The following is a 22201-nucleotide window of genomic DNA, read 5'->3' as shown; positions in this document are numbered from 1 at the left end:
ATGGAAGAACAACTATTAACGTTAATATAAAATTCAATAAAATAATGGACACCTTAATAAATTCATGGGTCCATTATTTTATTGAGTAAATTATGTTTAGTACCTAAATTATCAGTTTTGGTTTATTTTAATACCTAAACTTTCAAATTTTCAAAATCATATATAAAGTTTAGTTTTTGTTTCATTTAGTATCAGTCGTTAAAAACTTTAGTTTTTTTTATTTCATTTTAGTACTCATTCAAAATTTAACGTTAATTTTTTTTTTTTTTTGAAATTTTAGGTACTAAAACAAACCAAAACGGATAGTTAGGTAGTAAACACATTAAGTTTTTAATGACGGGTATTAAAATGAAATAAAAACTAAACGTTAGATATGATTTTGAAAAAATTAAAAGTTTAGGTACTAAAACGGATCAAACTTATAGTTTATATACTAAATGCATAGATTACTCTATTTTGTTTTACAATTTTTTAATTTATTAATAGAAAAATAAAAAATATTATACTAAAAAATATATTTTGTGGGCCATGGGCGAGCGCCCCTCCTACCCTGGCCCAGGGCCGACCCTGGTTCATGTCCGTCAATTTAAGATAGGAAAAACAACGATATTCAATTCTAAAAATGTATATGCTCTAACATATTGGTTAAATTATAAATCATGTCTAATAAAATCTTAAGATTTGCGAAATAGTCTCTAGAATTATATCTAAATTCATAATGATACAAATTTTATATGTTGAGTAGTTAGTGGACAATAGATGCAGAGCGATTAAAGTCTCAAACCTATCACCTACCCACTATACACGGCTGGTATAACTTTTTACATCTACACCCGTCCACTACCTACTAAACTTATGCCTATTACTGCCCCAATTGAAATAGGTATTGTACGAAACCCACGAAACTGTACCCATCTGCCATCCATAACTAAGTCCCACATTTCACACAAAAAAATAATAACATACAAGGTAAATTACGCATTTAATACCTAAACTATCAATGTTAATCCGTTATAATACTTAAACTTTAAATTTTTTTCAAAATTACATCTAAAGTTTTATTTTTTTTCAAAAGAAAACTGTCTCCAGTCCCAAGAGACAATTGCCTTAAAATGGAACTAGTGTGGAGCAAAACAATTGCAGGTTTTGTTAATCCCAAGTGGTGAAAAACAATGGGGAAAATCCCAATATCTTAAAGTATATTTTTGTGGCTTCCATGAGGATTATTTTAGTGTTGAAATCCAGTCATTACCGGAACAAATGGAAGGTGAGGCACATGACCAAACTCTACTAAACTGTGAGAATTCAGCTCCCCCACCCCATTACCAACCCTCTCAACTTTTTACCCAACGACCTAATAGTTAATAGGGTAAATTACGTATTCAGTATCTAAATTATCAATTTTGGCTTGTTTTAGTATTTATATTTTTAAAATTTTAAAATCATACCTAAAGTTTGGTTTTTGTTTCATTTCAGCACCCGTCAAAATTTAACTTTAATTTTTGAAAAGATTGAAAGTTTAAGTACTAAAACAGACCAAAACTGATAATTTAGGTACTAAACCCGTTAAGTTTTTAACAACAAGTACTAGAATGAACTGAAAACTAAATGTTAGCTATGATTTTGAAAAAAATGAAATTTAGGTACTAAAACGGATCAAAACTAAAAGTTTAAGTACTAGATTCGTAGTTTATTATAGTTTTGGCCCGTTTTTAGTAGCTAAACTTTAAAAAAAAATAAAAATTTAACGTTAAGTTTTGAAAAAAATTAAAAGTTTAAATATTAAAAAAGATCAATATTGATAGTTTAGGTACTAAATGATTAAATTTTTAACGACAGAATACTAAAATAAAACAAAAACTAAACTTTAAAATAATTTTTTTAAAATTAAAAGTTTATGTACTAAAATTCACAACGGAGAGTTTAAATGCATAGTTTGCTAAGATGCATTAGGTGAGATACAGAGATAGAAAGGGAGAGGGAAGGATTTCCTCCAATCATGGAGCTGATTGCTTGTATAATTACATGTGGTTTGGTATTAAACAATCGTCGTTTCTTACCACCCCAAAGGTTTCTTTTTGTCGCTTCTTATTATACGTATAATAAGTATTATAATTTAAACAAATTTATTTATTTTATGCATTAACCAAGCTAATCCGATCAGAATAATTGTTATTTTTAAATGTTTAAGATTCAAACATTAGAGCACGAATCAATTAATTTTTGTTATAAATAAATAAATATTATTTTTAAAAATTCGAGTTTGACCACCGTAAATACTAAAAGTGTTAACGTTAATATAAATCATAGAGAGAGATTGTAATTTTGTTGAAAGGTGGAGGATAAATATGTATAAACAATGACAAAGTTGACAAGAAAAGCTTGTAAATTAGGCCTACCTCTTTGTTGCACTAAGAATCAAATTCTTTTTCGAAAGCAAAAAAAGAAAGAAAAAGAAAAAAGCTCACGCAGTTTACGTGAACTAAAAGATGGCAGCCTCAGTTTCTGTGAAAAAAAGCTGAGATCGTTCTTACAAGTTACAAAGAACTGATATTTACATGTTCCTCTACTCCATCCAGAGCAGGCAAAGCTGTCTTTTAAGAGAGAGAAAGAGAGGGTCTTGTAGCTCTGTAATTACAGTTTTGACGCGTCCTTTTTATGAGAAAGAAGCTTACTTGATTTAACAAAGTTAAGTTACCTTGAAGTGCACGTCCCTGCCTGCTACTCTTTTTATTTTTCTGAAATCAAACAGGAAAAAAAAGAGCATCTTGGGTATTGTCAATCGGGGAGAAAAATCAATCTTTTTTTCCATCAAGAGCTTTGTTTGTCTGGGTTTTGATTATGGGGTCTTTGGGAGGGGTTTAGGGTTAGGGGTTTAGTTTGTAGCTGAGTTTTGGGATATGAAACAGAAGGGCAGCTCAGATTTGGTGAGTAAAGTGGTGGTGGTGGCTGTTAAAGCAGCAAGGGAGATCCCAAGGACTGCTCTGGTCTGGGCTTTGACTCATGTTGTTCAGCCTGGGGATTGCATTAAGCTGCTCGTGGTTATTCCTGTCCACTCCTCAAGTAACTTGCTTTTCCTCTTTATCTTCTTTCACTTTTACTTGTTCTTTCTTTACTTTTTTGTACGATGATTGAAATCATTGAATAGATTTGGGGGATTGCCTTTTAATCTATGAGGAAGAAAAGTTTAGGAGAGCTCACTTTGTCCATCTATGTACATGGCTGTTATGGAAAATGGAATTAAGCCTTAAGACGCCAGTTTGAATAGATTTTAGTGAGCTTGTGGTGAAATTGCCGAATACTTGGGGTGTTTGTTGGCACATAAGTCTTAAACCGGTGATGCTCGATTATCGTTACGGCTGAGAACATGGTTCTACTGCATTGCTGATGATAGCTTCATGCATTCTCAGGTAAAAGGATGTGGGGAATTTCAAGGTTTACCAGTGATTGTGCCACTGGTCATTGGAAGTCTCTCTCGGGAGCTGCTAATTCGGATGCAAAACAAGATCTTGCAGATTCATGCTCCCAGATGATTTTTCAGTTGAAAGATGTTTATGATCCCGACCAGGTTTGTGGATTACATTATTTTTCAGATTCTTCTTTGGTTGTTAAATTCTTTGTTCTTGGAATTCAGTTTTTAAGTTATGTTTACAGGTAAAAGTCAGGATAAAAATTGTTCCTGGATCGCCGTACGGAATAGTCGCTACCGAGGCCAAGAAAGCTCAATCGAACTGGGTTATATTGGATAAGTAATATATACAATGTAAACTTTGTTTACTTCGGTTTCCTTTCGATTCTTCTATTTTTGTTCAATTCATTATTGTTGCTTTTGAATCCTTGCACAGACACTTAAAACATGAGAAGAAACATTGCCTGGAAGAGCTGCAATGCAATCTTGTGGTCATGAAGCGATCTCAGCCGAAGGTTCTTCGGTTGAATTTGGTTGGATCACCGAACATGGCGCCTCAAGTGGCTTGGCCATCATCGTTTGAATCAGAAACATATCATAAACGTAGGGAAAGCAAGCACGATCTGTTAGATGAAACTAAAGGTCCGTTTGTGACTCCGGTCAGTAGTCCCGAGCGGGAATCATCCATGACCACTACTGATATCGGAACTTCATCGATATCAGGCTCAGATCCAGGGGCATCGCCATTGTTGCTCCCTGGGGTATATGAAAGTTTGAAGAAAGATTATTCATTTATCACCGAGGAAAGACAAAGTCTGTTTGAATCTGATTCGGACTCTGAAAGTGAGCTAGATCCTCATAAAACCAGATCCTATTTCTCTCCATGGATGTCTGGCATTCGTGGTTCTAGCACCGACTCTAAGCTTCTTGGCAAGGATTTACGAAGACTGAATGATTCATCTCTAACTTCAACATATAACATTTTGTTGGATAACTTATCTACATTGAATAGAGAACCTGATGTCGGGGTCCTTAACTATAGGCTCGATCTGAAGGTCAGCAAAAGTGTGAGGGAAGCTATCTCATTCTCAAGGAATGCTCCTCCCGGACCTCCTCCATTATGTTCGATATGTCAGCACAAGGGACCCGTGTTTGGGCACCCTCCAAGGTGGTTCGCTTATGCTGAACTGGAACGTGCAACAAATGGCTTTTCGCAATCGAACTTCTTGGCTGAAGGCGGATTCGGTTCTGTTCATAGAGGGATCTTACCAGATGGTCAGGTGATTGCTGTAAAGCAACATAAGTTGGCTAGTTCTCAGGGTGACCGAGAATTTTGCTCAGAAGTTGAGGTGTTAAGTTGTGCACAGCATCGGAATGTTGTAATGCTGATCGGATACTGCATTGAGGATGGAAAAAGATTGTTAGTTTACGAGTACGTTTGCAACAGGTCTCTGGATTCTCATCTCTATGGTAAGTTCACTTCTATTCTAATTCACCCTATTGCTCGCTGATCTTGATCATGGAACTGCTATGCAAGCAAGTAGCTATATTAGCAAAGGGAGATTGTCCTATTGACATTGAAACCATTGTTCGATTGACTAACATGAGTTCCCTGGAATGTCCTTAAGTCATGACATTGTATGCAACATTTAATCGGTGGATAAATATGCTTGAAGTGTATACAATCACGATCAAAACCGTCTTTAATGAAAAATGCTGCCTAGTCCTTGAATATGCACCTTGTCCATGATCATTGATGATTTCTTCAAATAGGTAATTTAACCGAGATATGGGAAATGTTCAGGGAATAATCACGACACATTGCGATGGTCTGCACGACAAAAGATTGCTGTTGGAGCAGCCAGAGGATTGAGATACCTTCATGAAGAATGTAGAGTTGGTTGTATTGTACACCGTGATATGCGGCCCAACAATATCCTCGTCACCCACGATTTTGAACCTTTGGTATGTCGAATCTTCTAAGCTGTTCGTCAACAAAGTTTCAATTTTCCTTGATCAGCTGTTTGTTCTTCTTCATGCTTATCTCATTCAAGTCTGAATGGTCTTCTCTTTGTATCAAACTTTGGGCACACATAGCATATGACAAACTGTGAACTAACTATTGCTTCTTGACCATATAGGTCGGAGATTTCGGGTTGGCGAGGTGGCAGCCAGATGGAGACAGGGGAGTGGAAACTAGAGTGATCGGACGATTCGGGTACGCAATAGCTATTTAATTCCTTGCTACTTGAATTATCTAGCAAGAACAAACATATTAAAAACACCCTTCTTGGTAGGTACTTAGCTCCAGAATATGCACAAAGTGGGCAAATCACAGAAAAAGCTGATGTCTATTCCTTTGGGGTGGTAATGGTCGAGCTGATCACTGGACGAAAAGCTATGGACATCGGTCGTCCGAAGGGACAGCAATGCCTCACAGAATGGGTGAGGGTTCGATTATTTTAGGTTACAAACTCGTAGGAGTTGTCCGAATTAATTTTCTCATCGATTCTAATTCGGAGCAGGCACGCCCTTTACTAGAACGTCATGCCATAAGGGAACTTGTCGACCCCCGCCTGGGGAACAGCTACGCCGAGCAAGAGGTTTACGGCATGCTGCAATGTGCCACCTTGTGCATCAGGCGGGACCCTCATACAAGGCCTCGCATGTCTCAGGTTTGCAGAACACATTTATTCTATGATACAAGGCCTCGTATGTCGAACTTATAGTTTCGTTTTTACGTCGTGAAGGTACTTCGGATGCTGGAGGGGGACGTCATCACAAACTCGACTTCCGATGCATGAATTCCTGCAGATCGTTGAAGTGTCGTGCATCCGACGAGCTGCCGAAGCTGTTAGATTGAATATCACAGCATCATGAACTTGGCAGAAAATATTGGTAGCTACACAATGTACAAGGAGTAGATAGTCAACTCACTCTTGAATATTGAAGAAGGCCCGAGGCAAAAATTGGTTGGAAATAATGTATTTTATCTATGGTATAGATTTCATTTTAAGGTCACACTCGTAAAAATGTAAAATTTGAGGGACTATGTTGTAAATCACATTAATTTTATCCTAATGTATCGTATAAATTATGAATTGAAATTTGATTCGATTTTGATAGTTTTCGATATGATAAAATCTAATAGTTTAAATTAGGAGTGAGTAAAACTTAACTTGAAAAATCGATTTTTTTTTAATTTCAAGTTATTTGAATTAACTCGAATTATCAATTCGATTTTCAAGTTTTAGTCGAGTTGATTATGGGAAATTTCGAGTTGCTAGAAAAATAAAAAAATTGACTTCGTATTTTGATAGTTTTACGCTTTAGTCATTAATTTCATTATTCTATCAATTCCTTCTTCACTTTAAGTCTATTTTTAATTGAATTTGAACAGCATATTCTTAAACCATCGTAGAATACATATATACATTCAATTTCTCTTTTCAATAAGAAATTTTTTCTTTTTCAATTTAGTCCCTCAATTTTAATTCTTATTTTTATTATAAAATGTACTCTCCTTTTCTATTTAGACCATTAACATTGCATTTTACTCAATTTGATCTTTTAACTGTAATTGTTTGTACATTATTTCTTCTTATCGATTCCTTGACTCTTATATACTCACATTAATATTTTACCCTCAAAATGAAGAAAAATATAATATTGTGTATATATTTTATAATATAAGATTATTTTTATATATTAAATAACATTATAATGTGAAAATAATATGGAATATATAGATCTTATATGGTTGGAGAAAGTTGAAAAATTAAAACAAATCCTTACCAATGTTACCATAATACTATAAATACTAATAATAAAATTAGCATAGAAACTCGAATAATTTGACTCAAATTTCTTAAACGTGACTCAACATGAAAAATTTAAAGTTAAATTTGAGTTCTAAAATATGACTCCTCAAGTCGAGTAACTCAATTTTTTTAACTCGACTTGATCGAATGCATAATATTAAATTTTATTTTGAAAAAAATATAAAAATATATATATATATATGTGACCAATGTTGTTTACCTAATTGTTTTTGCTTAAAATAATCGAAGTATATCTCCATCCGTACATGGAGCTCTGTCGGATAAATGAACGGTCGAGATTAACAGCGAGCAGTGGTACGATACAAAGGGATAGAAAAATCTGGGATGAAGAAGACAAGACAAGCCAAACCTCTTTTACACGGCTGGAAGCGCGGCGATCGTGGCGGCTGAAGCCTGAAGCTTTTCTCTTATCATCTCTCTGTTAAAGTTCAAGTGAAGAAGAAAAAACGAAAAAGAAAGAAGACAACAAATAGACGGGATCGGCCATCGGCAAACACTGAGAGCGGCAATCTATGAATTCGCTGCTCAAGTTTCGAAAGCCATTAAGCTCTTCTTTCACCTCATTATCCTTGCAACGCTTCTCTTCAACTCTCAACTGTAAACCCTTTTTTCTCTTCACCTCTTTCACATATATATATATATAAACACACCATGGGAATTGAACAGCTGATTAATTCTCTCTGATATTCGAACAGATGTTTTCGAGGAGAAAGAGGAGGCGACGAGCTTTGTACACCCAACTTCAATTGTTCATCCCAATGCTGTGGCCAGGTGCTTTGTTTTCTATTAATTCCCTTAAGAGGCATTTGCGTTTGGGTATCTGAAATCTATATGATTTGTTCGATTGTTAAAGCTAAGTTCTTTGTTGGCTGTGTACTCTGTTGTAATGATTTGTATTTATGAGTAAAATTTCAAAATTGTAATGGCACAGGGTGTTTCAGTAGGTCCTTTTTGCACAATTGGTTCTTCTGCAAAGCTAGGGAACGGATGTCGATTGCATCCTTTGAGCCATGTTTTCGGACATACAGAATTGGGGAACCACTGCGTTTTGATGACGTGAGTTTACTTTGGTCGTCTTCCTTTCACTGCTTTGTGAGGCTTTGTTAGAAGCATGCATGTTTTATGTTGTAATTTATGTAAGTACTAAACTTTATCAGGCAGTGGTGCGGTGGTCGGTGATGATATTCCCGGGCGTACTGTAATTGGATGCAATAACATCGTCGGCCATCATGCTGTGGTTGGTATCAAATGCCAAGATATGAAATACAAGGTAACTTGTCTTATTCGGCTTTTCATCGGTTAGAAGCATCCTACGTGTATGGTACAAGTGTTAAGTATTTTCGAAAGATATGACTACTTTCCATTGCATTTTTGTGCTATTAGTTAGGGGATGAATGTTTTCTTGTTATTGGGGACAACAATGAGATCAGAGAATTTACTTCAATCCACCGATCTTCAAAAGCATGTGATAGAACGGTAAATACTAATATATATAATAACCACATTTGTTTTCTTATATATTTAGTCGGAAACGTATATATTATATGGACGTTTTATTCCCTTATCTAACTAGCTATTGTATCAGGTTATCGGCGACAACAATCTTATCATGGGATCTTGTCATGTTGCACATGACTGCAAAATTGGTAACAATAACATATTTGCTAATACCACTCTCCTGGCAGGTCATGTCATCGTGGAGGTAAGGCTTCTTAATGTTTGTTGAAGTCATTCTGTGTATATCTATCTCGTAGACAACAAGTCTGCTTAAAATTTGATTCGAGTGCTATAATGTAGGATTATGTGCACACTGGAGGAGCAACTGTTGTTCATCAATTTTGTCATATTGGCTCGTTTTCTTTCCTTGGTGGTGGATCTGTGGTATGATTTTTAGTTGCATAAATGCCCTTCACTAAAAAGGTTGCATTGAGTCCACTAGTAGCATAATCCACCCGTAGACCGTAAGGACAGTTCGATCATATTGCTGAAGACTTTTAAACATTCCTTTTCATTTGCGAAAGAACTGAACTCTGTTTCCCATATTCATTTCCATGCATGAAGGTTTCGCAAGATGTCCCGAAGTACATGATGGTTTCTGGAGATAGAGCTGAGCTTCGTGGTTTGAATTTGGAGGGTCTTCGGCGTTGTGGATTCCAAGTCACAGAGGTTGTTGGAAAATTCGAATCTTATTCCGATTGCTTAACTGTTTAGTTTTATTTATCACCCTAGATAGAAAAGACTTCAGTGTAAAAGGATCGATTTTGTTAATGTAGTCTTCTACTGGTTTTTCATATCATTTTCTTCTGGATTTTTACTTTGCTTTCTTTTTCCCTTTGTGCAAGGTTCTAGATTAAGAGTCTGAGAACAGCTTATAGAAAAATTTTCATGCCAAGCGACACAAATTCTATGGGTTTCGATGAGCGTCTCTCTGAAGTGGTACGATCTCTCTTAGACAAATACGAACTTAGATTCATGTACAAAGAACTCAAGCCCTATATTAACTTTATAGGAACATAATGAAGATTTGGGCAGCATTCCTGCTGTATGTTCCATGCTCCAGTCCATTCGTGATTCTTTCGCCGGAAATCGCCGTGGAATATGCAAATTCAGACAATGGAGCCGTTCTTGAAAGCATTTCCAGAGTGAGTTTCAGTTTAGCTTTGTTCTTTGCATGTCTGTGTATATATTCTTTCGTTCACTGCAAGCTATACGTTTGCCGTATGAAAGTTTTTAATGGCATTCAAACTAGACTAAGACCTTCAGCTATACATCTATGTAGTTTACAAAATTCGATCACTGCTTCGGAACCGATGCGGTTAGACTTACTTTCCGGTGTGCTTATGCAGATCTTTATGACAAATGTAGCTTTCCGAGCTTTGTATTCTAACTGTAGCGTAGCGTGTGCTGTCATGAGCCAATCCAAGAAGTTTTAGCTTGTTTCGTGAAGGTTTGATTTGTGGTTCTCTGATATGTACACATACACATTTCGACTGCGGCTGCTATTGTTTTAACCCATGTTACCTAGACTAGGGAGTTTGTGTCGGACACAATCACCTAGACCAGGGAGTAAGTGTCGGACACATCTGTGTTGTGTCCGACACATCTGTGTTGTGTCCGACACGAGTGTACTCGATTTGTTTTCAAGTATTTGATATATTCAGATTATTGTATCCTCCTATCTATGTCGACATTAGTACAACAAACAAAATGAAGATTCCCGGTGAGATAGGGTCAATTGACTTGGTTCTTCATTTTTAGTTAAATTTAGCCGAGCTAGGATCAAATATTAGGAAGGGTAATTTACTATTAAAATCTACAAAATGATTATGCCACTATAGAATGTTGTTTTGTCAAATCTCGTTTCTATTAAAAGTTACAAAAATAGTCACATGACTATTCATTATATTTCAAACTTGTTTTTTTCTGATAAAAGATTGACGATTATTTAAGTTGGACGTTAACATAATGACTAGGATATGATAATCGTTTGAGATTCTGTGATCAAGTTTTATAATATCATAGTCAACAAATTAACGTTCAGCTCAGAATATCGTCTATTTATTTAACGAAAAAATACGAGTTTGGAACATAATGAATAGTCAAGTAATCATTTTGTAATTTTTAATAATCAAGGGACTCAACAAAACAACACTCTATAATCAGAGGATCATTTTATCATATCATAGTCAACAGATTAACATTCAACTCATAATATCGTATATTTTTAACGGAAAATAACGAGTTTAGGACATAATGAATAGTCAAGTAATTATTTTATAAAATTTAATAGTTGAGGGATTTAATAAAGTAACACTGTATAATTAGATAATCATTTTATAATCTTTAAATAGTTGAAGGATTAAATAAAGTAGTACCTTATAGTTGAGGGATTATTTGTGTATTTTATCCAATTTTTTAATCGGATTGAATATAATACAATAAAAATGGGATTAATAATTGTTATCCCCCATCTCACATAGTTATCATAATAACATCATGGACTTGCTATAATAAGTTGTTTATTTTCTAGTCAAACAAGATTAGAAATATATATGTAAATTATCATATCATATACGAGAGATTCTATCGATAACCGTTGGTCTAATGGATGAAATATTAGATTTTTTAAGCAATATTAGAGGTTCGAATCTTTATCCTTACGAATGGAGTAAATTGAATTCGGAAGGTTGCCCTCACTTTTATGATACCCGGTTCGGATTAATCAATTAGTAGATCGAAACTCATTGTTTACAAAAGAAAAATACAAAAAAAAAACGAGAGATTCCACTTTTGTGATACATGCCAAGTAAGTGTATGTAAATGGTATTGTTTACCACGGGACTAATAAATTCCTCAACTTGGCCTGTGGATGTTACCCATCATTAACCTAATATCATTAAAGTAATCAACTCGGTCCATTATCTTATAAATAATATACCATATAATTGACAAGTGGTAGTTGTGCCACACATCTAGCCAATATCATATACTATTTGGTTTATCTTATCGTATTACATAAGTTATTATTTAAAATCCATTAAAAAATCTAATTCGATCGACCCAATTCGAAATTTCAATATAAAATTTCTAATTCCATAAGATCGGATTAAAACCCGTCTAATTCAAATTCCATGCTCATCCTTAATAGCTACATGAGTTTCGGCTATATTTGAAATTGAATTGATCAAATGTTATGTAAATATAAATTTCTCTCAAATTCCATCCGTACTAATCAATCCCGAAGTATAGTTTAAACGATATCAAACTCCCTACTACTAAGAAACTTATCTAACAAGCATTAATAAATACTCGAATTTAATATTTATCTTCAAATCTAAACAACATATATAAATAATCAATCAATTAATTAATCAAAGTTTACTTATACGGGAAAGGGAATATACTATTCTTTCCTTTTCCAATCAATTAGTACCAAATGGTATCTTTGGCGAAGAATATGGGCTGCAATCGTAAATAAAATATTCATTAAAAAAGAATAAATATCAATTTGAACCCTCTTTCTGTTTGCTGCCAGTGTTTTTGAACCGTAGTTTTAAAATGAAGACCATTTTGGTGAGATTATATAAAAAGGGTAAAGTATATAAATGTACCCGACTATATGTATTATTTTATTGAGTACTTCGACTATTAAAAGTTATAAAATAATCACTTAACTGTAAGTTATTTTTTTATATCCCATTACTATTAAAAACTACAAAATGATCATCATACTATTCTCGTCCTTCTACTTTAAAAAATAGTGGCAATTTGAGGGAGACGTTTACATGTTAACTGATATATGATATATTAAATCGGTAACCGAATACATAGGGGAATATCAGCATACTTTACTCAAGAAAATATCCAAACAAGTCCATCCAAATCCAATCAATCTCTCTCTAGCTATGCCTCCGTTCTCATGAACCCCACCTTTTATATCCATCATATTACATTTCATCAAACACGTCATTTCTTTTGACTTCCATCTCTCTATCTCTGTACTTCGATATCCGTTGGTTTTTGTTGGTCTGAGAATTTGGTGTAAAGCTCTGCAGGGAAGGAGATGGGCAGGAAGTGCTCACATTGTGGGAACATAGGCCACAATTCCAGGACCTGCACCACTTTCAGAGGCACTACCGGCGGCGGAGGACTTAGGCTCTTTGGTGTTCAGCTGCAACTCGACATATCTTCTTCTTCGTCATCGTCTGTTGCTGCTGCTGCTGCTAATTATATGACGAAGAGTTTCAGCATGGATTGTTTGTCTTCTTCCTCGGCCTCGCCTTCTCCTTTGTCTTCCTCTCGAGTTTCTGTCGACGAAAATTCTGATAAAATCTCCGCCGGTTATCTTTCCGATGGCCTCATGGTCCGATCTCCCGAGAGAAAAAAGGGTACGTATAGAAACTATAAGTATATATATATATATATATATATATTGTTACCGCTATATAACGATCGCTATTTAAATATGTCCGTATGGTTTGGATGTTAAAATCAGGAGTTCCATGGACGGAGGAGGAGCACAGGATATTTCTAGTAGGGCTCGAGAAGCTAGGGAAAGGAGACTGGAGAGGCATCTCTAGAAACTTTGTTACCACAAGAACTCCAACACAAGTTGCAAGTCATGCTCAAAAGTATTTTCTCCGACAGGCGACTCTCAACAAGAAGAACCGACGTTCTAGCCTGTTCGACATGGTACGTTATCGGTCCGTCCGGTTTACCCGTCTAAGATTTTCCTTTATTTTATTTAATTTTCTTGTTCTGATTCCATGACAGTTTAGAAGCAGTAACATGGCTGGACCTCCACCTAGTCTCACGGTTCCTCGATACGATTCACATGTGTCCGATGATGATTCACAGACGACGGCGCCTGACCTCGAGCTCACGCTCGCCGCCCCGAGGCCGGATTTAGAAGAAAACAAGTCATCCTCGACAACCCTCCTGATCAGACCTATCAGTGTTACTTGACAAAGATGAAAGGAACACAATACTGTAGTAATTAGCAGTATTTAATTAATTAATCAAAATTAGTAGAATATTGCTTTCATTCATAGTCCATAAACTCAGCATAATTACAATATCTTAAGGGCTTAAAGTCAGAAATAGCAGCGAGTGCTGAGTTTTATATATGCGTCATCGTTGTATTACTGATATTACAACAAATTGAGGCATCTTTTGCACTCCATCATGCTCCAATGGAAGGCGATAAAATTTTGTATCATTTTTAAAGTACGTTCCGGCCGAGAACGGATGCGGGATTTATGTTAGGAGAACCTGAATTTTTAAAATTTAAAGGGGGACAAATTTGAATTTATAAAATTTTACGAAAATAAAAATAAATTTTTAATAAAAATATATAATAATTTTAAAATTTCATGTAGCGACTTTCCCATCCACACTTCTGATCTATCCCTAATTACGATACTCAACATGATAATATCAAGCACATCAAATTTTAGAATCTTTTTATATATATATATATATATATATATATATATATATATATATATATATAATAAAACGGATATATATCACTTATTTTTTTTTAAAAAAAAGTTAAATTTCTTCATCAAACAATCCGTATAACAATTTTTTAAGGGTAAATTACATATTAGTACGTAGATTATCAGTTTTGATCAACTTTAGTAACTAAATAAACTGAAAGTCTGCGGATCACATCTGTAGGCATCTGCAACAGAAGAGGTAGACCAAAAGTCTGCAGTCTGCAAGAAGAAGACTGTTTGCTTTTTAACGTCTGCAGACTGCTAAAATAAACTGAAATATAAATAAACTGATTTTTTAAACTTAAAAGAGTTTTCCAATATTGAGATTTAAATAATTTTAGTTTTATAATACTGAGATTTAAATAATTCATACAACTACAATAATGTAATTTTTAGAAAAACAAACACCACCTTATTAATTTTGTTATAAGTCTCACATAATCACATGCATTATTAGTTTTACAAGTTTTATAGAATAAAATTTATAAATGATCATTAAATTATATAATTTTTTAAATATGCAATTATGTAATACTTTTAATTTTTTAAATATATATTCATAATTTATTTTTATAATTATATGATATTTTTAGAAAATATTTTTTAATTTATCAAATTATTTTATGATTATTTTTTATTTAATTGTGATTATATTTTAAAATTTTAAAAACATAATTTATAATTGTTTATATTTTAAAATCTTAATTATCAAACAATTAAATCATTTTTTATTAAGCAATGTGGTTTAAATACTTACATTTTGTATAAAAAATTTAAATATAATTTAAAAATAACAAATCCAAAAAATATTATATTTAAACTTAAATCAAAATAATCAAAATAAATATAAAATTTTAATAATATATAAAATAATTTATATGATATAAAATTAAATATCTATAATATAATATTAAAAAATTAATATTTAATTTATTTAAAAAATTAATATTAAAATTAAAATCAAATATAATATAATATAATATAAAATTAAATATAAAACCTCTTTGAAGAGGTTAGAAGACGTTTGCAGACGTTAAAAGAATTTATATCTTCTAAAAAACAAACGGTCTGCGAAATCCAATGTCTACGCGTGGTCTGTGCAGAGCGTAGACATAAAAACTTTGCATACATTACACAATAAAAATAAACACTGCCTTAGTGTACTGCAGCGCTCTGATGAAGCTTGCAGTACCCGATCGTTGAGGTGAGAAGCTGGCTCTGATAGAACCAAGAACTTGGGAAGCACGATTGAGCTGAGAACCTGACTTGGCCAAGCGAGCTCGTCTTTGTCGTCACTCAAAAGACGAGAGATCAGCACCGACTCGGTCTCGTCCTCGGCTTTCAAAGGCTCGATCAAACTCAAAACTTGTAAAGGATTCACTCCTTTGTCCAAGCAAAGTTGGCGAATTTCATTTGCTAAAGCTACAGCTTTGAAGATAGACTCCGAGTTTATAACCCTGTCTCTCAAACTAACAGCCATGGTTTCGATTTCAGGCTGTAAAGGCACATTCGGAGCGCTAACCACCTCCATCTTGTCCTCGACTTCCTTCGAACCACTGCCTTTGGTTTTTTCAAATTGACAGAACAATGTATCGTCATTGTCCGAGCTATAAAAGCTCGGACAGAAATCAGCTCCGGATAAAGGTAGCCAATAGAGAAGCGGATCGTCAACTGCAGCCATGTCCTCGAGCCAATCCGGCATGGACTCGAACTCTTCGACTAATTCTTCACCAGATCCAGACTAAAACCAGAAATCCACTCGTTAACATAAATTGGTTCAGACATTCTATCGAGCAGATTCCGCGCTGATTTCTTGACCCAAAAATCAAGGCCTCGATCCTCGCTCAACAAATTACGTGCCAGCTTAGATAATTCCTTGGCATTAAACCTCTCATTCTCCAAAGCAAGAAACGGCAATATTCTTGACTGAACCATACATGGTAGAGTTTCTATAAACATAATCCTTAAGCGCAAAAGGAAAAAAGAATGAAAAAAGTGGTCAACTCATCGATCACTAGAATTCATAAAAGAACATAAAATAGAAGAAAGAAGTCTTCTTTCTTGCTTAAAATTTCTGGGTTTACCTTTTTGGTGTGGTGGTGAAGAAAAAGATGAGTCTTTGACAAATGGGTTGCAGGGTTTGGTAAGCAAAGAGAGGAAAGAGCTTGTCGTGTTTGGAGCTGTTGTTGACGATGACGCTGTTTCGCATTGAAATTTTGTTGCAGACAGAGAGATGTCTCGGTTTCTGGTGTTGGACTATTCATGAAAATGTCGAACAACGGAACCCATTGCTCCATTTTTTTTTACTTTCTTTTTTCGTTTTCTCGGATGTAAAAGCCAACGGGAAAACGCGGGAAAATCGAGAGGTTGAACTGGAAGTAACTCAAGCACCTAATCACCATTGGCATACAGTGATTGGGTACATGCAGGCCGACAGGGCTTTTCTTTTTCCAGGTTCTGTTATTTGGATTGAGACCCAAAGGCAACGGGCCAAATGGGACGCCATGAGAAGAGCCTCTAAAGCTTAAATGAGAAACTTGGGCTGTATATATATCCTTCAAGCCTCGTTAGTTCAACTTGCTCTTAGAAAAATTATTCATTTTGATCTCAAAAGTCGTTTATTTAACTTTGTTATTGATTTAAAAAGATGCTTTTTGATAGAAAAAAGCAATGATGTACACCACATATTTGCTGGGAATGCAAGATGTACACACATTGAGGTTGTTCATCTCAAACCTTGTTTGTTCTTATTTTTTATAGTCAGGGTGTTGTAAACCTCCGACAATCTGTGGCTGGCTAAACATTTGTGGACCCGACATTGTGGACGAACCCGGCGATTCCGGCCAGGGGCCCTGACTGCAATCTATGGAGCAATGACCAGACCCAACTCTGCCATAACTGCAATCTGCAACTCGTGCAAAGTTGGTCTGCTAGGGAACCTGAGGAAAGAATGGAGGAAAGCCAACATAATTCTCATTGTGGCAGTGGCGGTACTCATATGGGTCTTCATCATTGCTCGTAGTGCCTTAAAGAATGCGCCGAACGGAGGACCTCTTCCGCCGCTACGAACACGGTTGGACTTAAAACACCAAAAGAAGTTTGGAAGTAGGAGACCTCCATTTCTGATTTTCATTGGTGCTTAGGTTATGTAGAGGGTTAAAACAAACGAAACGGAATGTGTCGGGAGACGGTATAGAAGAAGACTAAAGCAGACCGTAGAATGTGTCTGTTGTATATATCCAATGTCTGTTTATATCTAGAAAATGCATGGACAGACAGTGATGAAGGGTGCTCATTTCACTCTGTAATTTATGAAAACAAGAATACAATCTCGAATGATCCACTTTTAGACCTCCTTGGACCTCAGACAACCTATGTTTCCCTTCTTAAAGTTGTGAAAAGAAAAAAGAAAAGAAAAGGAACTTATTGATCGGAAGAAAATCCTCATAATCTTTGGCCTGGTAGCTTCTTAAGTACTGAGCTTCCTAGAGTACACAATGTACATAGGATCTGAGCGTCCCGGATTTGGTGATATATCGACAGCCTGCAAAACAGAAGTGAACTTCCCTTTTAATAAAAGGTTCACATTAGTGCCTACCATCAACTTGGGTGCTTTAAACCGGATATATTTGTATGAATGCACATGGATTTACTTCAATGCAGGCTTAGGGAACTCCTAGTTTCAATTTGGAAACTTTGGGGCTTAATGAAAGTACATGCAACAACATATAATCCCAGTCAGCATCCGATGATATCTTATATAACAACATGTAGAGTTGAGAGTGCCGGTTAATGGTTGTCGAAGAAAACTTCTGGGGTGAAGAGACTATAATGTTGAATAGTATTTACCTGAGGAGGTTCAAAGCCACCAGCATAATGAAAATATGACCCGACAATCATAGCATGATCGGTGTCGCCAGTGGATGTCCAAATAGAGATTGCTTTTGTCCAAAAGCATCGGTTTGAAAAGCTGTTTACAGGAGGAGTTACATTTAAGTTCAAAACTTCTAAAAACTAACAGATAATTCTTAGAGCAGATTGTAAAAAGTTGAATAAAGTTTGATCTGAAACTTGGATGCAACCATTGGTTTAGAAGTAGATGAAAAGTTCACCTCATTATAGCCAATCCACCGGGCTTAAGAACCCGACACATCTCTTTGAAAACATGGAGAGGCTTCGTTAGATAATCGACACTGACCTACAAGATTACATCCTTAAAATGTCATCTTTACAAGCATGCTTGTTAAGGGGTAGGATGCAAGCATCCAAAACCTAAGAGAGTCGTGTTTAGCGGGTACGTGAGCCATTAAAGCGTAGAACAACGGAAGGACGAACAGAATCGCTGATGATGAGAAAGAAAAACACCCACCACATTTGTAATGACGTCGAATGAATTATCTTCAAACGGAAGCTTCGGATTCAAATTCAGGTCTTGCACAACATGCTCTGTTAGAACCTACAAAGGCAATAATTTGAGGCAATATGAATCTCCCCATCCCATCAACAATATAGGTAATACAGATAATATAACAGCTTTTGGATGATCAGATTTAATCCAACCATTAAAAACACGAGAAGAAATATCGTACTCACAGGATTTTGCTTGAGCTCGTCCTCGTTCATCCCCATCCCAACTATCCTTTCTTGCTTGTATCCTTTTGGAAAGTGACTGACCTAAACATGAAGCCGAAAACGGCGTCATGGGAATGCGATATATAGAGAGAGAAGCTTAAGTCAACATTAAGAATGTCTTACCCAACTACTGCAAATATCCAAGATGCTCACTCCTGGAGTATTGCTGGGAGGGAAAACCTCTGAATAGTACTTAGTAAGTGCGGCAATGGCTGCATCATCGATGTGTGTAACAAATCGTGGAGCTTCATAGAACAATGAATCAGGTGATCTGACACATACCAAAAGTTGTATTACAGCCATGAAAATATGAAATCCGGACAATATGCTTATCATTGAGGTCGAAACTCAGAAATGAGTAATGTTTGAAGCAATATGTGTTCAGATAAATGATATCTGCTAGACTGAACCACTCATTGAAGCATTAGATTCCGTAACCAACATGATATAGGATGATTGAAACACGAAGCCTTTCAGTCCACGAGAAATATCAGATTCATCCGACTTGTGGTTTAATCATAGTACTTCGTTTGAAGTTTGAACGAAGAGTTTTGCCAAACATGTCTCACTTTTACAACTTTCTTTCATCTAGAATAAGATGCATATCCTCAAGTAAAGTAGAAATTTAACATAGTGTTCAACTAAAAAGCATATTATAGTCTGGATTATTTACTCGTCAAAACGCTGGAAATCCTCGTCCTTGAAGGGGAACTGCTCTGGCCAATCCACATTCTGCAATGCCTGTGAAGTAAAGCAAGGGGATTGACATCTCGATAGAAAGAACAACAATTTCCATTCAAATTTTAGTGATGAACTAAAGCATTAGGACATTGATGAATTTTATAGGTTCAGTAGTGACACTGAAATCTCTAGAAATTAAACTAAAAGCATGCATTGATACATATTACGCATGTATGCAAGCGAGTGAAACCATTCACTACTACCAATTGCATAGCAGGCCATATTTGGTTTGGATAGAGCTCAAAATCATCTCTGGTTTAAGAAAGGGTAAACATCATTGGTTTCATTCTTAGTGATTCAATGCAATTGTTTCATATAAAGTATATACCTTTTAACCCTATATGCAGAATATGAAGAACTCAAGGACTGTAAGATTTCTTGCCATCCATCCACCTATACAATTTTCATAAAGTGCAAAGCTTTTCTTATATAATCAGCCAAGAACAACCCAGAAATTAATCAAAATTATAACCCAATAAACTTAATATTTATGATGATTATGCATCAACTAATGAGTCAAGAGTGTTTTTTTTTTCTTCAATTTTGCTGCAAACCCATTTTCAAAAGCTTAGAAATTGCTTTCTAAAATTGAAATAACCCCCAAGCTATATTCCTTCATAACCCACCTTTCAAAACACAGTGCTAGGGGAAAAAACCAAGAAACCAAATCAATGAAAGAAGAATTGTTAAACATTGAAAAATGAACCTGTTCAACAGTACTCTTTAGCCTTGCAGAAGCCATGAAAGACTTGCTATTGCCTGCCATGTTCATAAGCTGAGCCCAAAACGAAGCCCCTAAGCCTACCACCAATCTACGTGGCAGCCTACCACCATTGTTCCATTTTTTCAGCTTACTCGGAAGACTAGAAACAGAACTAACAGCCCGAGCATGAATGGTAGTAGAACTCAAACGTGAATGACTAAAACCAGTCAAAACAGGGAACCTTGGTTGTAGTTGAAGCCCGAGGATTGCCATCTTTGACTTCATCTCAACTTATATATAGGTATGCACTTTTATATGCTGTTACATGGAACATGATATGATAGCATGCACGTGGACCATTGACAACCGTAGGATCAAGGTTACCAAGTGAAAGTACACAGACAAGGGTGTGGTTTACATCATTTGGTTTGTCATCTTGTTTTAGTGGTTCATATTGGGAGTTACGTTATACTTATCGTCATCAGTTGTTTCAAAAGTCTACGGTTTCATCATTTCATTAAATGGCTGCAGACCAAATAAATTTAACCTCTAAATTCTGAATATCGGCACACAATATCCTTAAACATGGAAACTTGATCTCCACTTGAATTTTAAGCTCACGTATATAAACATGTAGAATAAGAATTAAAAAAGAATGCTGCAAAGCTAAGAATTTCTATTTAGTATTTCTTTTACTGAGAAAAATGTCAATATACAAGAATACTATTCAGATGAGCTGAAAGTGAGGGACAACCGGACTTGCAATATGCATAGAAATACACATGCTATCTGTGTTTAGGTTGACACGGCTGGCATTTCGATTGGAGCAGATACAGATTCAAGATTCAGGTCTTCAGCTCCTTTGACGGACAGGTGTTGCAATGCAGTTGTCTGTGCGTTTCGTTATTGTACTTTACTTTTTGAAACTGCAGATGGTAAGGAAATGGTGATGATCACTTTATCTTGAAAAATTGTGCAAGTGATATGCATGAGAAAGTTCGTCATCTATACATGCAAGTTTGGAAGCCTAGATGTGCATGAAGAAGAGTTCTTCTAGTATAAATCCCCTTACGATAGGTGAAAGATTCCGATGGTGACTCTGTGGTCGAGTAAGCGAGGCAATTATAGGGGGAGAACAACTAACTAATGGAATCAACTTACGTCTTAAGATGCAAACACGACCATGGGCTCAGAGGGGATAAAAGACTCACCTTGGCTAGTGAACATGAAAACGATTCCAGTTGCCCATGTGCTCCACGATAGAACTCAAAATAAGGAAGCACCTTCACATTCAAACATTTACACATAGGCTTATTCTCATCAAAATTTACTTTTAGGAACATAATTTCAGGGTTTTCTTGGGCTGTCCTGCAGAGCTGCCAGATTCATCAATGAGCAACATCAGGAAAGAAAAAAAAAACAACTCACCATTAGTTCAGAAACAACATCAACTAATTCAAAAGGAGATGACACCAAATTATCCAAACATCGATCATTTAAAGGGCACAGCTATTAGCCTGATTCAAGAAACTGTCATTGGATGCATTCTTCAATGGATGTGAGCGGCGGACTCAAAACCATTTCGGCACTCAAAAACTCTAGAGTAGAGTGAATGTCAATCATATTTGGTCCTGCATCCTTTTCTCACCATTTCAGCTGGTTCATTTCAGCGATAGCCGCATGAACCTGCAATAGAAGACTTGGTTACTGGTTCTCTACTCATGTACAGGAAATTAATCATAGTTTCTCGAAAGAGTATGGAGAAATGCAGTAAAGAAAACATTTCACATCTAATTAACAGTAAGGCTGACACAACTGGTGATAAATTGATGCTATCAACCATGAATCAAAAGAATGAGCCATAATAGCATAA

At 35.5% G+C, this 22201-nt stretch overlaps 5 protein-coding genes across 5 annotated transcripts; 3 read left to right on the top strand and 2 right to left on the bottom strand.

The window, feature by feature from the left end:
• Positions 1 to 2810: 2810 nt before the first annotated feature.
• LOC120148761 (inactive protein kinase SELMODRAFT_444075-like) lies at positions 2811 to 6429 on the top strand. Its single transcript, XM_039161787.1, has 9 exons — positions 2811 to 3063; positions 3411 to 3568; positions 3655 to 3749; positions 3846 to 4879; positions 5214 to 5374; positions 5551 to 5627; positions 5707 to 5854; positions 5935 to 6084; positions 6160 to 6429. The coding sequence occupies exons 1-9, from the start codon at positions 2901 to 2903 to the stop codon at positions 6211 to 6213; spliced, it is 2040 nt and encodes a 679-aa protein (XP_039017718.1). The 5' UTR covers positions 2811 to 2900; the 3' UTR covers positions 6214 to 6429.
• A 1258-nt stretch (positions 6430 to 7687) lies between these two features.
• LOC120148744 (probable acyl-[acyl-carrier-protein]--UDP-N-acetylglucosamine O-acyltransferase, mitochondrial) lies at positions 7688 to 10464 on the top strand (the record flags this gene model as incomplete). Its single annotated transcript, XM_039161774.1, has 11 exons — positions 7688 to 7848; positions 7947 to 8022; positions 8183 to 8307; positions 8413 to 8521; positions 8635 to 8727; positions 8837 to 8953; positions 9049 to 9132; positions 9313 to 9417; positions 9601 to 9687; positions 9761 to 9893; positions 10098 to 10464. Coding segments are annotated over 10 exons (1077 nt in total), but the record flags the coding sequence as incomplete, so codon positions are not given.
• Positions 10465 to 12674: 2210 nt separating this feature from the next.
• On the top strand, positions 12675 to 13861 carry LOC120148731 (transcription factor MYBS3-like). The gene is made up of 3 exons (XM_039161761.1): positions 12675 to 13139; positions 13247 to 13443; positions 13525 to 13861. Exons 1-3 carry the CDS (start codon positions 12815 to 12817, stop codon positions 13714 to 13716), a joined length of 714 nt encoding a protein of 237 aa, XP_039017692.1. The 5' UTR covers positions 12675 to 12814; the 3' UTR covers positions 13717 to 13861.
• A 513-nt stretch (positions 13862 to 14374) lies between these two features.
• LOC120148743 lies at positions 14375 to 16549 on the bottom strand. The gene is made up of 4 exons (XM_039161773.1): positions 16337 to 16549; positions 16113 to 16178; positions 15445 to 15993; positions 14375 to 14437 (listed from the first exon to the last, which is right to left on the bottom strand). The coding sequence occupies exons 1-4, from the start codon at positions 16547 to 16549 to the stop codon at positions 14375 to 14377; spliced, it is 891 nt and encodes a 296-aa protein (XP_039017704.1).
• A 946-nt stretch (positions 16550 to 17495) lies between these two features.
• LOC120148738 lies at positions 17496 to 20625 on the bottom strand. Its single transcript, XM_039161770.1, has 8 exons — positions 20332 to 20625; positions 19558 to 19625; positions 19008 to 19155; positions 18846 to 18926; positions 18622 to 18708; positions 18365 to 18450; positions 18102 to 18222; positions 17496 to 17796 (listed from the first exon to the last, which is right to left on the bottom strand). Exons 1-8 carry the CDS (start codon positions 20611 to 20613, stop codon positions 17722 to 17724), a joined length of 948 nt encoding a protein of 315 aa, XP_039017701.1. The 5' UTR covers positions 20614 to 20625; the 3' UTR covers positions 17496 to 17721.
• Positions 20626 to 22201: the final 1576 nt, after the last annotated feature.

Source organism: Hibiscus syriacus, unplaced genomic scaffold (genome assembly GCF_006381635.1).
Source record: "Hibiscus syriacus cultivar Baekdansim isolate YM2019G1 unplaced genomic scaffold, ASM638163v2 tig00110986_pilon, whole genome shotgun sequence".
Classification (NCBI taxonomy): Eukaryota; Viridiplantae; Streptophyta; class Magnoliopsida; order Malvales; family Malvaceae; genus Hibiscus; species Hibiscus syriacus.
The sequence above is the reverse complement of the archived record's forward strand: the minus strand, read 5'-3'. Positions and strand labels throughout refer to the sequence as shown.